This window comes from Bubalus bubalis, chromosome 3, assembly GCF_019923935.1.
Source record: "Bubalus bubalis isolate 160015118507 breed Murrah chromosome 3, NDDB_SH_1, whole genome shotgun sequence".
Taxonomy (NCBI): domain Eukaryota; kingdom Metazoa; phylum Chordata; class Mammalia; order Artiodactyla; family Bovidae; genus Bubalus; species Bubalus bubalis.
In genome coordinates, this window is record NC_059159.1 from 135,446,970 (window position 1) to 135,463,064 (window position 16,095).

Here is a 16,095-nt window from a genome sequence, read left to right on the forward strand (position 1 = left end):
GCAGAGGAGGAGGTGCGGGGACGGGGGGGTGGTAAGGACGGACAGGCGTGGGCTTTTTGTTGACCAGGACCGGTTTTTGATAGCCCTATTGGCTTTCTCGCCCCAGGGTTTGGGGCTGGGATCCTGGCGGGGCTCTGGGCTCGCTTTCTTGTGTCTGTAGCCAGGGAGGCGTCCGTGTTGGCTTATACAAAGCGGGCTAGGAGGGTGGGCGTTGGGGACAGCACGGAGCCGGGTTTGGGGAGGTAATGGCGCTGCGCGACGCGCCGAGCAGATGGCCCGGCCCGGCCTCGGCCAGACAATGATTGCAGCAGCCGGAGATGCGGGCGCAGTCCTGGGCCCTGGGGTCCTTAGTCTGTAAATCAGGAGCTCCAAGCGTTGACTCTGCGATGCTTGGGAGATGAACACAGGTTCTTGTTCCCGCTGCTCCCCCGCCCCCATCTCCTCTTCTCGCCAGTCTTAGCTCTCTGCATCCCCGAATGATATCCCGCGGAGGGACGAACGCGAGGGAAATTCATTGTTATATAATGATAACGCGATTGCAACTGGTAGAACCCAGGGCTCAGGCGGTGACGGAAAGAAAGAATCTTTGAAAAGTCACGATGTGTTTAGGGCTGGGTCTGAGGGCGCGCTTTCTCTGTGGTTTCCTCCTTAGCCACCGGCACCCCGGCTTCCACTGGATGCACAAGGGCACACCCATCCGCAGGAGTGGGATGTGGGAGCGAACGCACGGGGGAGGGGGCGTGTGCCCCGGAGGGTTTTAGAGGATGAGCTGTTAGAGCAGAGGCGGTGGCTGCTAGCTTTTTCTTGAGGGCGAGAGACCCAAAATCCCAAAGGGCCGAGCGCGGGGGCACACCACATTATGTGTTCATTGCGCCCGAGAAAGGAATCTGGGGCGTGGGGTGGGGGGCGGGTGGAGAGCAGATTTGCTGCAAGCCTGAAGTAATCCGCTGTCTTCGTGAATGAAAAAGGCAGTTTCGGTTTGACAGTGTGGGGAGAAAAAAATTTAAAAAGCAAACAATCAACAAGACTGATTTTTTTTTTCCCCTCAAAAGAGCGCCCCCTTTATCCTTTAACAAAATCTGGTTGCAGGATAGTGGGACCTATAGCATGGTTTCCCTCCCTCCATCAACACGGCCAACCTCTTATGTAAGAAGCCACACGAGTGAGCTGGGCTGTGATGTTTCTCTCTCTCTCTCTTTTTCTTAACATGATGTTGGCTCCGGGATTCGCATGATGGCTGAGACAGGTACCGCAGTGACAAAGCGAGCAGGTGGTGAAGGGCAGGGCTTCTCCTTGCCTCCCCAAGGATATTTATCCTGTCAAAGCTGGGTACTGGGGAAGTGGGGGAGGTCATTGTAGACAGTTCATGCACAGGATCAGGTGACTTTGGGCCAGTGGTTTAACCTCTCTGAGTCTTAGTTTCTATCTGTGTCCTGGGAACAATAATCTGGCTCCATCCACCTCACAGGTTTGATTGGCAGCTGGAGTGACATGGTTTACAGGGCAGGATTTTGTAAAGGCTTTTACATTTATTTTATGTAAATGCAGGAATTGTTGCTGCCTCTTTATTCTGTCTCTCCAAAGTCTGCAACAGAACGAAGGCCCCCACAGTGTACACAATTAAAATAATCTTAATGTTTTTCATTATGTTAGAGAAACAATAAATACTTTTTAAACCCAAGTGTGTGTGCATTTATGTGTAAAAGTCTTTTCCCCTATGTCTCAAGCAGCATGTATTTTTTTTTTTAAAGAGTTGCTTTAATTTTCTCTTTTTGTTAAGTGCTAAACATAAATAGCACTTGATGAGAATATTATTTTTAATTGAATTTTGAGTTATTGTTAAAATGGACTATATTAAAACCATATTAAAAGGGCATTTAACCCTTGTGTGGAATAATACAGGTGTGTATCCGTTGAACACAGAATTTTAGCATAAGATTCCATCAACAGCATTTGCTATAGAGATGAATCATTACATTCTTGTGACTTATGGGCTGCTTGTCATATATTTTTTTTGCACCAATTAAAATATAAGTACATGTATAGTCAATAATGGTGTGAGAGTTTTAGAACTTGTCTTCTCATCTACTTTATCTGAAAACTTTACCTTTTTCTTAACAGCTGAACAGTTAAAATGATGCATCTTTGAAGTATTTTCTCCCCACCTACAGTTGCTGTGATTTACCACAAAGATAAAGAACATACTGAATTGAAACCTTGCTATGGTTGAACCAAATGTGTTTGTGTAGAGTATCCCATGACAACAGACTTTGGTTAATTTTTCCCCCACACAAACCTCGCCAAGAATTGACTTCCCCTACATGTAGGTGTATTTTGTTTTAAAATGAAGTTTAGCCTAAAGCTATTTAAAGTAATTGTCTTCTTTATCTGAAATGTTTTTAAATAGCTCTTTAAAGAGAGATTGTTGGGCTTTTTTTTTTTTTTTTTTTAATTCTTTTTTGCTTTTGGGTCTAATGGAAAGAGATTTTTTCCCTCTAGGATAAGCTTTGAATTTTGCCAGTATGTTCTGACTCATCAAGTGATGAATAGGTTGCCATATACAGGTTCACCTTTGTCAGTGAGTCTTTCCCAAATTGGCTCATTTTGAGCATCCTTTGAAACAGTGAAAGTGTTCTTAGCTCATTTGTCTTATCTTGGGTCAGGAATGCATTATGACCTTACTGCTTCTTCGTTTCAGAGTGATCGTCTTCTGATCAAAGGAGGTAAAATTGTTAATGATGACCAGTCATTCTATGCAGACATATACATGGAAGATGGGTTGATCAAGTAAGTGTAACTCATCATCTTGACAAATTTGGGTACCTTGCAGTGTTCCTAAGCATTATCTCCAATTCAGATGCCTAGTATCAGCTCTAGTGACTTCAAAGAGAGACTAACTTAATATCTGTTTAAACACAGCTTGATTGCTGGTAATTAGTGAATTTGAAAGCTCAGATTTAGGGAATTCAAAGCTACAAATAGATGCACACCCATTTCCTTACGTGTTATGTAATTGACTATTTTTAACCAATGTGACACAACGTCTTTTTGTTGCCAAATACTTGGGTTATGATCCACTGACTATATTAAAGGTGTTCCTAGAATGTAGTTGTTGTGTGGGGAGGGTAGGACAGTCAAAGGACACAGATACAAAATACAGCCTCATCTGTTACGATGGCACATCTGCTTTCTTAATCAAGAATCCAAGTTGTTGGGGCCAAAGGGTACCAATTAATTACTAGGCCACAGAGACAAATTACTGCCTCATTCAAGGCAATTTTAGGTTTCGTTCTTTAAGTGTCAGTGAACACAAATAGGACTGCCCTTGTGTTTACTGTGTATTGTGTTTCAAAGGAGAAAACAACAGAACAGTGATTGATTTAGGGTATTTTTGGACCCTAGAGGGTTAAGTGCATTGAGAACATCCCAGTATCCTCATGCCCTTCCAACTGGGACAGCTCACAGGGCTCTGGAGAAATAGCACATCTGTTTAAAGACAAACACTGTAGCGAATGACATCTTTTAAATAAGCAGCATTTATCAAGGGCCAGCAGCAAGCCAGTCCAGAGGAGTGGAAAAGTGTAGTGAGCGGGTCTGTTGCCTGGAAACTCACACCCTGATTTATGATCCTAAAAGAGGTTTTAACATTTCAACATTTAATGTTTTCTCCATGTGTGTTTGCTTGTGACAGTCTCAGCTCCAGGCTCTCAAATACCATGACTTTCATGTTCCATTTTCCCCCAACTGGAAAGCAGCATGATCTGGTCTGTAAGACTCTGGCGGAAGAGTGAATAAGCCCATGTGCTATTTTTAGTCATCACTAATTTGTTTTAGAACTTGACCAACTCCTTGGTGATTAGTTTTGCCTTTTCAAAAAACTGACAGAAAGATGTAGCAGAGGTATTTTTTTTAAAAAATGGGAAATGAATTCATGTCACCCACAAATGAATATTACTTAATACATATTAATGAATTTGATTTATATTCATTATTCATCACGAATGAATAATTTTCTACCTCTGTTATCTAGAGGTGCTAATCATATTTTTAAGTAGTTTCTATCATAGTGTTTACTTTTTATAATAATAATGTTATTATTTTTGCTTTGTTTTGTTTTACTCCATATTCTTTTAATCCTCATTTCTCTTTGTTGAAAAGGGTATGGTGAAAATAAATGTAAAGTGAAATCAGGTCTGGAGAAAACTGTTATAGGATAAGTAACTCAACTGGGTGTGTTATAAAGTATGGTGGTATTTTATGTAAATACCTTGGGGCTTTGTTATCATTTGGTCATATGGGTTTTCTGGTAACTAAACCTTGAATTGGCCTCTGATGCCTTATTTAAATTTTGTCTTCTAGTATGCTCTACATTGCTTCTTGTGGGTAGGGAGTAGGGTACAGACATTATGAATAATAACAATACCAATAATCTGAAAAGTCTTTGGAATATAGAGAAGGAATGTTTATGGGCTTGGTGAAAGTGTCTATCAGATGCTGTTTGATTTAGGACATTTCATTTACGATCATTATTGCCCACCCTGTTTATTTAGGCAAATAGGAGAAAACCTGATTGTGCCGGGAGGGGTGAAGACCATTGAAGCCCATTCCAGAATGGTGATCCCTGGAGGGATTGACGTCCATACCCGCTTCCAGATGCCTGATCAGGGGATGACCTCTGCTGATGACTTCTTTCAAGGCACCAAGGCAGCCCTGGCTGGAGGAACCACCATGATCAGTAAGACAGCTTACAAAGAATATTCTTAGTGCCTGAGAATCATTATCATGTGAACATGAGTCTGTGTTGTTGAGTCTTTCCTTCTTAAGGTTGCCAAACTGAACAGTGGATGGGTCTTCCAAGTAAGGGGAGTGATGGGGACAGGCCAGCCTTAGGCTCATTTTCTGTCCAGCTCTAAGGTTCTTCAGTTGAACTTGAGAATTTCAGTAGGATTAAAAAAAAAAAGAGTGGCTTCTTGCTTTCTCTACTCTAGAGCTTTTGTCTTTCTTAGATTGAAAATGTGATTTGATTGTGATCACTTTGAAAACAACAGTCCTTGGAGTAATCTTCAGGGCTATCAATTTTGAGCCTTTGCTCCTAAGTATTTGATTTTGACTTTTAAAGAATTCCCAAAGGGTGTATCTTTTTGGAATGAGGCCAGGGTACAACAGATGAATTGTTGAACCAGGAACTTAATTCTACTGATAAGAACATCAAATGGAAGGATTACTTCCTGCTTGGGGTTTGACATAAATGGAGCTGGGCAGTCCTGCTCAGAGAAGCACCTGAAGATATCAGTTGTTGTTAAGATATGAAGATTGTTCTGCCACGGACACCTTGATGCCCCATGAATATTGCTCCGTAAGATGTATGCTTTTCAGTCAGCCAAATCTAAAGTATATTTCCTAACAAATGTGAAGTGTTTGTTTGTGAATGGTCAGTTTCCAGCATGCCTGTTTATTGTCCTTTTGACAAATATCATTTTGATTTTGAGAAGGTAGGCAAGTTGTACAGTGACCCACTAGACACATAATTTTTAAATTTTTATTTGTTTATTGAAGTGTAGTTGATTTACAAAGTTGTGTTAGTTTCAGGTGTACAGCAAAGTGATTCAGTTATACATCAGTGCATGTCTATTCTTTTTCAGATTCTTTTCTATTATAGTTGTTACATGATAGTAAATATAGTTTCTTATGTTATATAGTCAGTCCTTGTTTATCTGTGTATTAATATATATATAGTAGTGTGTATCTCTGAATGTCAAACTAGTAATTGTTCCCTCCCTCTGCTCCTTTCCTCTTTGGTAACCATAAATTTGTTTTCTATGTCTGTTTGTATTTTACAAATAAGTTCATTTGTATCAGTTGTTAGATTCCACATATAAGCAGTATCACATGATATTTATCTTCTTCCGTCTGACTTTCTTCACTTAGTATGGTCATCTCCAGGTCCATCCATGTTGCTGCAGTTGGCATTATTTTATTTCTTTTTTTTTTTTTAAGATTTTATCCAAGGATGAAAGCCAATATACAGTCTGTCTTAAAACCTTATAGTTCAGTTTAAAAGAGGGTCAACATGGAAAGAACTCAGTGCTTTATGCTCTAGAAAAACCTATCTTACTGGTTACTTTATGAATTGATGCTCTTTTTAATGTGTAATTGCAGGGTCTGTTTCTGAGCTTCCTCTTGTCCTCCCAACCACTTGTCAGAATACTGCCAGCCCCTTCTAGTCTGAGCTCTTTGACTTTTAAATCAAGCATTCACCTTCTTGTGTCCTTTCTGGTTTTCTGGGTGTCATCACTGACCAGAAAAAGCTTTTTTTTTTTTTAAGCCTTACTTCTTTCTTACTGCACATGTTACCTCTTAACCTAGAGGGTACCATTCTTGTGGTTGCAGGTGGTGTCCACACACACTTTGGGACACTGGCCTAGTGTGGATGCCTGCTGCTTTGTCAGTGGTGTCTGTTAGGACTTACCGGCACCAGTGGGAATTTCCACTCCTCCTCCAGGGCGGGCTGCGGAACCACACTGGACCTTAGAGAAACAGACTCCTCGGGTGTCAGCCTGGAAGACCAAGTCAAGGTTATAATCTGCCTCAGTTTGGAGTCCCTGTCGGGGCCCTGTAGGCCCCTGCCTTGGTCACAGATTGTTAGTAAGTCACAAATAATGCTTCCTCAGTGGCTCAGACGGTAAAGAATCTGCCTGCAATGCAGAAGACCCAGGTTTGGTCCCTAGGTTGCAAAGATCCCTTGGAGGAGGACATGGCAACCCACTCCAGTATTCTGGAGAATTCCATGGACAGAGGAGCCTGGTGGGCCACAGTCCATGGGATCACAAAGAGTCAGACACGACTGAGTGACTTTCATTTCACTTCAAGGGAGTGATAGATGATGTCTATCATTGGGCCAAAGGACAGCCCTAGGAGGTATAAATATATCCAACGAGGATTCTGGAGATCTGGTCTACCTGCCACACTGACCTGTTGTGTGACTTTTGGGTGAATCACCTCAGTTCTTGTGGCTGCTCGTCTGCACAGTAAAGGATTTGCACTAGAGGATCCTGGATGTCCTTTCCAGCTCCCACATTTGGCAACTCACTGAGCTCAGAGATGGAGTTTGCTTCTAATCACTTGCACTTTGCTCCACAGATCTGTAAACGCTCTGCTTTTTCTCCACCTTACTTGAAAGACTCCATCCTGCTTTCTTGATTCTGCCTCTTCACTCCTCACACTTGATCCATTCTTTGGTTCCTTTCCTGCTTCTTGTCCTTTTCTTTCTTTGGCCATGCTATGTGGCATGTGGGATCTTAGTTCCCTGACCAGGGCTGAACCCGTGCCCCCTGCAGTAGAAGCGCAGAGTCTTAATCACTGGACCACCAGGGAAGTCCTCTTGTCTCTTTCTGCCTTCCCTCCCCGACCCACCTTCACTCATGAGCACATCTCTTCCTGCTGACACCCTGACCTTCTGTTTGGCCTTCTTTCTCAGCAGCTGTGAGCATCTTTCCCTGACTTTCAGGTGGGTTCCTTCTGTGGAGGGGTGTGGGATGTCTCCAGAGTCTTGCTTCCTGGACCACAGGCCCAGAATAAACAGCAGATGGCCTTATTGTGCATTGGAGCGAAGAAGGGGGAAAAAATCTGACTGCCTGCCCCACTCAGTTGGGCAGAATGCAAGCATCTTTTAAGGCAGAATTGCTGGCGCAGTTAAAAAGTGGGGAGATTTAATGAGCAAATCTCAAAAAATGAAAGTAAGCAGAGGTGGTGGGAATGTGGTCCCAAGTTGTCACACTCCAAACTCCACTGCTTGTATATCCTTAGGGAAATATTAACTGCTCCTGCAAGTGCCTACCCATGGTTACTGACCTGTATAGAATTACCACTGCCTGCCTTTCCCTTAGGAGACACGTGGTAATAATACAGATGAGGAAATCAGAATGTTTTTTTTGCTTGCCGATTATGCATTCTGTATTGCTTCAAGTGAGTGAGTGGCTAGAGTGTGCTTCAGAGAGGAGCCTTGCAAAGAGGAATAATGGCTAGCTGAGTGAGACTTCGTTGGCACCCGTGACCTGCTCTTTCAATGAGATTGTAGCTTCTTTAATGAATATTGAGGCCAGCACTAAATACTTCGGACACTTTGAAGAGTTTGAAGTGAAAACATAGAAATAAGCCATTGAAGGAAGTTGGTACCATGCTCCCCGTAACCCCTCTCTCCCATCTTTCTGCGTTGCTCCAAGTCCTGTTACTTGATGTGTCTTCACCTGCTGCCTGCTGTGCATTTCTCAGGTCACGGGACCTGGAGGCTCCATTTCTGTCTGTAAGGCACAGCCTGCAGTGCAAAATGCAGCCAAATAGTGCCAGTTTGGAAATGGAGGTGACACGTCAGTGGCAGACAATAATATTATTGCCATGAAACAGAGGCTGTCTTTGAGAAATGTACAATGAGATCTTTGTAAGGGGCCCTCCATGCGGGGCAGAGGGAATGTCCTTTGCCCTTTTGGTCTGGTGATGGGTGGGCAAAGGCTCTAGACACACACCCTGTAGGCGGCATCCAGACCAGCTGAGGGGTCATGGAGGTGGCAAGGGTGCTGCTTGTTGAAAGTGCTGCTGGCGTCCTGGGGGCTCTGTGACCATCAGAGTTGTTCAGACCCCAGAGTCTTTAGGAAGCAGGCAAGAACAGTTATCTCCATTTTATAGAGGGGAAGACGTAGGCCAGAGGGCAGGGCACTCACCCAGTTCACCAGTGCAGGTTACAGGTATGGGAGTGCATACCTGCCACTGCGGCTCCACCACCCGCCACCTGTGTGACCTGCTTTAAGCCTCACCTGCAAAATGGGGATAGTTGTCACTGAGATCGACAGTGGAGGCATCAGAATAGGACCCGGCCCTCAGTTAGCACTCAGCTGTGGTGGTTATTATTGTTCCATCTCACATCAGGTACCAGAAACCTCCCATCTCCATAGAGACGCCCTCTGGATCTCTACTCTCTACAGAGCCAGAGGAAAGAGGCTCCAACTGCAGGAGGACCGACCTGACCATTTGGTGGGAGCGGGGGTTCTCTAAGTGTGGTCAGCAGACTGGGTTCCCTGATGTGACTTGGGGTGCCTCTTAAAACATTCAGCTTCCTGAGCCCTACCCAGCCTCTTGACCTGGAGGGTCTGAGGGGACCCTTGAACCTGTATTTGAATCTGGTGATTGTCACGTGAACTTGGGGAGCTGTTGGAAAGTCGGGCTCTTGGAGGTCCATGCCAGATCTGCAGACTCTAGATGGCTAAGGATCTTGCCTTAGTCCTCAGGACGTTTGTCCTGTGTTATGGTTTGATCATGGCTCCTCTGCCTCTTTTGTCTTTATAAAAATTAATAAATTAATTTATTTTTGGCGGCTCTGGGTCTTTGTTGCTGCACACAGGCTTCTCATTGTGGTTGCTTCTCTTGTTGCATCTCTCAGGCTCTAGAGCACAGGCTCAGTAGTTGTGGCACATCGGCTTAGCTGTTCTGCGGCGTGTAGGATCTTCCTGGACCAGAGATGGAATCTGTGTCCCCTGTATTGGCCAGTGGAGTCTTAACCACTGGACCACCAGGGAAACCCTGTCTCTTTCATCTTCATCCCCCTCCCCCCGCCACCCGCCGCCCCCAGCAGTGTCTTACTCCTGAGACACCTGCTCCACTGATGCGTGGCTGAATGAATGATGGGATGAGCTTATTTGCTCATGGGACTTGGTTTCCTGCTTCATCTGAGTGTCATGCCAGTGGACCAAGAATCCTGGGGGTGGGGAGCAGGGTTTACACGTCTGATGTTAACAACGTTCACTAGTTGTGTTCATTTCCACCGAAGCAGCTGTCTCTTTAGCACTGCCCTCATTTCTGTCGCCTGCCCCTGGCCACTGCGGTCCAATCAACTGTTGGAATGGTTGGGGGAGGGAAGTTGGCGGGGAAAACCCAGAGCCTGAGCATCAGTCTGAGGTTGTGAATGGGGACTGCTCCTTCCATCTTTTGGAAGGAAGTGGGGATGCTGGTCGTCTCATGAGGGAGCTTGCTCTCTGAGTGCACAGGGTGGTCCCTGAGCACCACAGAGGACTCAGCAGTCATCTCTGAAGCCCCTTGGCTTATCTAGCTCTTCCTAGAGAGCCATGCTGGTGGAGGCAGAAGGCCTACATCAAGGTGAAGGGCCTTCCTGGACAGGTGTGGCTCAGAGCGTCCCTGCGGCATATCCACTGCTTGTCATTTCTTCATCCACGTGGTGCTTGGGTTTGCTCCCTGCCTCTGACGGGTCCATGTGTGAACACACACATGCACTGGAATATGAATGCATCTGTAATCCATACTTTGATTATTCCCTTTGCATCATTTCATTTGACTTGGGTTAGAAAGTGCTTACAGGAAAACCCAACCACATCAGACGAAAGTCTTTGAGTCCAGGACCTGAGTTGTTCCCACAACATCTGCCTGTGGGCTGGCAGTTAGAAAGCCACATTATCTGATGGGCTGTGGACGTGGGTTCTTTTTGTCCGCTCTGCCTCTCATCCCCCCTCAAGCGTCACGTGGGTGAAAGTGTACATTTCACCTATGGACATGAGTGCCTTCTGCAAGCCGACGCCACGGAATGGGGCCAGCTCAGGTGTCACTGTGCAAATCTTGGCCACGAATGGCTGGAACTGGAAGAACCCATGCACTCTCTGGGATATTTTGGCTTGACCACCTAATACCTGGTGCCAAGCAGAGCAGAGGAAGAGAGTGAAAAAGATGAAGCCTTCTGGAATGTAGCCCCCACTTCCTGAAGGGCTAGCACACACATCCATAGATGCTGTTCTTGTGAAGGAGGCCATTCATGAGTTGAGCGCATAGCCCAGTGCGATTTAGAGTCTGTTAGCCCCTTCTGGGAGTTTCCCAGGTGGCTCAGTGGTAAAGAATCTGCCTACCAGTGCAGGAGATGCAGGAGACGCAAGTTTGACCCTTGGGTTGGGAAGATCCCCTGGAGGAGGAAATGGCAACCCACTTTAGTATTCTTGCCTGGGAAATCCCATGGACAGAGGAGCCTGGCGGGCTACAGTCTTCAGGGTCGCAAAGAGTTGGACACAACTGTTTGACTGAACAACAACAATAGTGTATCCAAAATAATTGCATTTAACATACAAGCATTCCCTGGTGGCTCAGATGGTAAAGAATCTGCCTGCAATGCAGGAGGCCTGGGTTCGATCCCTGGGTCAGGAAGATCCCCTGGAGAAGGAAATGGCAACCCACTCCAGTGTTCTTGCCTGGAAAATCCCATGGACAGACGAGCCTGGTGGGCTGCAGTCCATGGGGTCACAAAGAGCTGGATACAACTGAGCACACACACATGGAGGCCCTTCTGGAAGCAGAGACAGTTCTGTTTGGGTCCCTAGACCCTATTTCATGGACACTGGCATTTACCCTAATCTATTCAGGGTGTGTTGCCTGGCCTCTGGCCCTGAGAGCTGGCAGTTACAGCTTTAGGAGTCACCCCAGGCCACAGAAGGGTGACATTCATCTCTTAAGAAGGCATCTCTTATGTGATCAGGTCTAACTCCTGTACACAGAGGGTGGAGAGTCCCATTACTGGTTGCTCCTAGAGCCTATTCTCTGACTTTCCATGAAACAGGATATCCTGATGGTTAGGAATGTCCTATTAGTCTTGTTGCCCAGAGTGACAGCTAGAACTAGGGGGTGTGGTCGGGAATATGCCCGTGATCGACTTCAGCAAGGTCTTCCTGACTGTTGATGAGAGGGACAGGCTTCTGACAGTCAGCATTACATGGGCTCAGGCTAGGTAAGAGCCTGCCTGACACATATGTGTCCAAGGAGACCCTTGTTCCCTGTGCTGGCTGAGTGAGCTGGGCAGAGATTTCCAGAGTGCATGGATCTGGTGCTATCCATTACTATATGACCCGCAGCATCCATGGGAGCTGCCCATGCTGGCTGCCTGATAAACAGCAGCATGAGTCTGGACCAAAGCCTTGACCCCATGGCTCCTTCTTCTCTTGGGATCTTTAGCATTGTTCTCCTCTTCTCATGTGAAATCTGACATGGGAGCCCCTATGTGGCAAGTGAGACTGATGAAAGAGGGCAGCTGTTGCTCACTGGTGGGCCACGGGAGAGCCCAGATCCTCTTCCACTCCTTTCCCCTCCATCTTGGCAGCTCCTCTGCCTCTGGGAAATCCTAGGGCTTGGGGAAGCACAGTTGGAAACCACCCCCCTGCATTCCATCACTCCCCCCACCCTGCCTGCTTACCTTCTCTCCAAAGCCTGGCAATGTGACTGGTCCCTGGACAGCCTCAGTGCTGAGTTGTAGGGGAGAAGTCAGAAGTGATTAGTAAGATGGGACATACCCACTTAGTCACTTAGGAAAACTACCATGAGGTACGTTTCCAGTGGTTTTCTTGAAGGCACCTTCTGTTCAAGACAGGAACTAGGACGGAGCAGCTGTTTCATCTCCCTGCCCAGATTGGCCCCGGACTGCTGTGCTTTTCATCAGAGTGCCTTTTCATAGGTGAAACATTCTGTCCTTCTTTAAACGATTAATGGTACACAGTGTCTTAAAGGGATAAATGACTGTCATAGGCAGGAGGGTCTGCCTTTTTCTACCTGCTGTCCATTGCTCTGGTTCCTGATCACTCCACTGGGGGCCCTTTTCCAGGCTTTCTCCTTTCTCCTGTTTGAAAGGATTTCCCTGTTTCTTCTCGGGAAATGATTATTTTCCCGGGGCTTTGAGGGCTCTGCCTCCAACTGGCTGCTGTTGTTGGGTGAAGCCATTTACCCAAATTCCTTGCTTTTAGTCTGTCTGAACTGCCATGGTAATGACCCAGGGGAATGACAGTGAGTAGAAATTAGAGTTCTTTCTGGTTAACCCCTATGGGAGCCAGCGCTCTTTGAATGTGAGTAAATGTTCCCCTAATGATAGGGAGGATGCTGCGGGGGTGGGGTCCCTGTGGCTGAGGCTATTCTCTGAAGGGGAATTCTGCGATGAGCCAGTTGCAAACCTCGGCTGCACACTGGAATCCCCTGGGGAGTTTTCCCCAAGCCCAGAGACCAGAACTTCTGATTTGACTGTGCTAGGTAGGTGGTGGTGGTGGTTTAGTCGCTAAGTCATGTCCAACTCTTTGCGACCCCGTGGACTGCAGCCCACCAGGCTCCTCCTCCCATGGATTTTTCCAGGCAAGAATACTGTTGTGGGTTGCCATTTCCTTCTCCAGGGGATCTTCCTGACCCAGGGATCGAACATGAGTCTCCTGCATTGCAGGTGGATTCTTTACCACTGAGCCACCAGGAAAGCCCTCTAAGTAGGTAGGTTGGTAGTTTTAAAGCTTCCAGTGGTGGCCAGGCTTAAGAGCCAAATCTAGGTGCCTAGTCCAGCAGTTGGATTTCTGTTGAAACTTAATGAAGATCTGCTAAGGTTTCCTAAAAGCTAGAGGTGCCTTCTGCCCTCAGTTCTCTGCTGTATCCTGGCCTCTTTGCCAAAGGAGGGGGATTCCAGTGGTGTGACCTGGAGTGGGTGGATCCTGTAGCTGGATGCCCTTCAGAAACTTAGGAAATGGGATGAGGCTAAGCTCAGGTCACTGAAAAGGGTCTCCTCCTTCGGGAAGATTTTGTTTAGCTGGTGCCTAGTAGGGCGCTGGTAGGACTTCGCAGAATCCCATGGACAGAGGATCCTAGTAATCTGCAGTTCCTAGGATCGCACAGAGTCGGACACGACTGAAGTGACTTAACACTCATGCACATGACTTGGAGTCAGGGTGGGTGAGAGATGATAGATGGTACAGCGTGGGATGAGAGGGGATGCTGAAGGCAGAGTGTAGCTGGGATACGGACCACCAGGCCCAGCCCTGTGGACCACCTGCCGTGCTGGTTTTCCCGAGGAAACCCTACTGTCTTTAGGTTGAGTCAATAGTGTTTATGACCTAATCTCCCTCTAATGATAGGTCAGACCTGGAATCCTTCCCTGTGGAGAGCCTGTGAGAGAAAAATCAAAGGGGCCTGGTAATAACATAGAATCAGAGATTTTTAAGGCAAGCATTCATATGGTCTGTCTCAGCTCCTCTCTCTCTTTCTCTCAGCTGGGAGAAACTGGAGCATGTTCCAGAGGGTGAAACTGCAAAGAACAGGGCAGGCAGGGCAGGGAGAGGTCCAGCAATCAGAAGCCCAAAATTTAATTTTCCCTGTCTAGTACTTTCTGGTTGAGTGTGATCGCCTATATTTCTATGGCTTCCATGGTGGCTCAGAAGGTAAAGAATCTGCGTGCAGTGCAGGAGACCCGAGTTCCATCTCTGAGTCAGGAAGATCTCCTGGAGAAAGGAATAGCTATCCATTCTGGTATTCTTGCCTGGAGAATTCCATGGACAGAGGAGCCTGGTGGGCTACAGTCCATGGGGTTGGGAAGAGTCAGATGCAGACGCAACTGAGTGACTTTCACTCACTCAGTATATTTCTAGATGGCAATTTCCACGTCTGTAAGATGGAGATAATAAATTCCTATTTCTTAGGGTTATATGCAAGGTAAGTGAGACTGTGCTGTAAATGATTATTGTGACACTTTTGGCACTCGTGTGAATCCGTGGATCAATGGTCAATGGATCTGTCTACCTATCTAATCTATGATTTAGCCAGCATCTCTATTCTCTATCTAAATATCAGTACCAATTGGGGCTTCCCAGGTGGTTCAGTGGTAATAAATCTGCCTGCCAATGCAGGAGACATGGGTTTGGTTCCTGGGTCGGAAAGATCCTCTGGAGAAGGAAATGGCAACCCACGCTAGTATTCTTGCCTGGAGAATCCCTTAGACAGAGGAGCCTGGTGGCCTACAGTCCATTGGGTTGCAAAGAGCCAGATGTGACCGAGAGACAGATGGCATGGCATCTAAGCTATCATCATCTGTCGTTTTTCTTCTATATCTAGTTCATATTTCTAGCTGTTTCTTCTCTATATAAACCAATATCATCTGTTTAAACCATCTATCTAATTTGATATCTCAACATTCAAAAAGCAAGATCATGACATCCATCATATGTCAAATAGATGGGGAAAAAGTGGAAACAATGGCAGATTTTGTCTTCTTGGGCTCCAAAATCACTGCAGAGGGTGACTGCAACCATGAAATTCAAAGACATTTGCTCTTTAGAAGAAAAGCTATGACAAAACTAGACAGAGTTTTAAAAAGCAGAGACATTACTTTGCCAACAAAGCTCCATAATGTGAAAGCTGTGGATTTTCTAGTAGTCATGTATGGATGTGAGAGTTGGACCATAAAGAAAGCTGAGCACCAAAGAATTGATGCTTCAAACTGTGGTGCTGGAGAAGACTCTTGAGAGTCCCGTGGACAAGGATATCAAATCAGTCAATCCTAAAGGAAGTCAATTCTGAATATTCATTGGAAGGACTGATGCTGAAGCTGAAGCTCCAATACTTTGGCCACCTGATGGGAAGAGCCGACTCACTGGAAAAGACTCTGATGCTGGGAAAGATTGAGGGCAGGAGGAGAAGGGGACGACATGGGGCAGGAGGAGATGGTTGGATGGCATCACTGATTCAAAGGACATGAGTTTGAGCAAACTCTGGGAGATAGTGAAGGACAGAGAAGCCTGGTGTGCTGCAGTCCATGGGGTCGCAAAGAGTCAGACACGACTTAACTATTGAACAACGTCTCTCTACTATTGTTCATCTCTCTTGATCCGAGGATTCAGTCATGTACCAGCTGATTCCAGATGGGTTATTTCCGTTTCCTGCCACTCGGGGGGATCAGAAGGAAATTCAAGATTAATCTTCACCCCATGTTAATGGAATTCATATTTCCAACACAGCAGGAGAAACCATCATCTATAAAAAGCCTTTTAAAATGACTTCTTATACAAAATTTTTTTTTTCACTGTCTTCTTTTTTTTTTTGCCCTCTGAATAATTGCTGAAAGAATTTGGGGCTTAATTTTCTTGACAATTCGTTTGACCCACAGATGCAAAGCAGTGTCATCAACAAGCGGCTCATCCAGTGCATAACTCTTGCTAGATTTGACTTCTTAGCCAAAAAAGGAATCCAAATGGGGCCAGTTTTATAATGGGTTGTTATCGTGCTGTTGAGCGCCTGGACCCCTCGTTTTTTGTG

The 16,095-nt window shown here is 45.9% G+C and overlaps 1 protein-coding gene across 3 annotated transcripts in view; it reads left to right on the top strand.

Moving 5' to 3' along the window:
- The window catches only part of DPYSL2 (dihydropyrimidinase like 2), a 121,341-nt gene that overhangs the window by 42,965 nt on the left and 62,281 nt on the right, over window positions 1-16,095 (top strand). For all 3 annotated transcript variants that reach the window (XM_006057326.4, XM_006057327.4, XM_006057328.4), the window contains exons 2-3: window positions 2,699-2,787; window positions 4,551-4,735. In XM_006057326.4, the coding sequence (XP_006057388.1) occupies window positions 2,699-2,787; window positions 4,551-4,735 (274 nt within the window). The remainder of the gene's footprint in view (window positions 1-2,698; window positions 2,788-4,550; window positions 4,736-16,095) is intronic.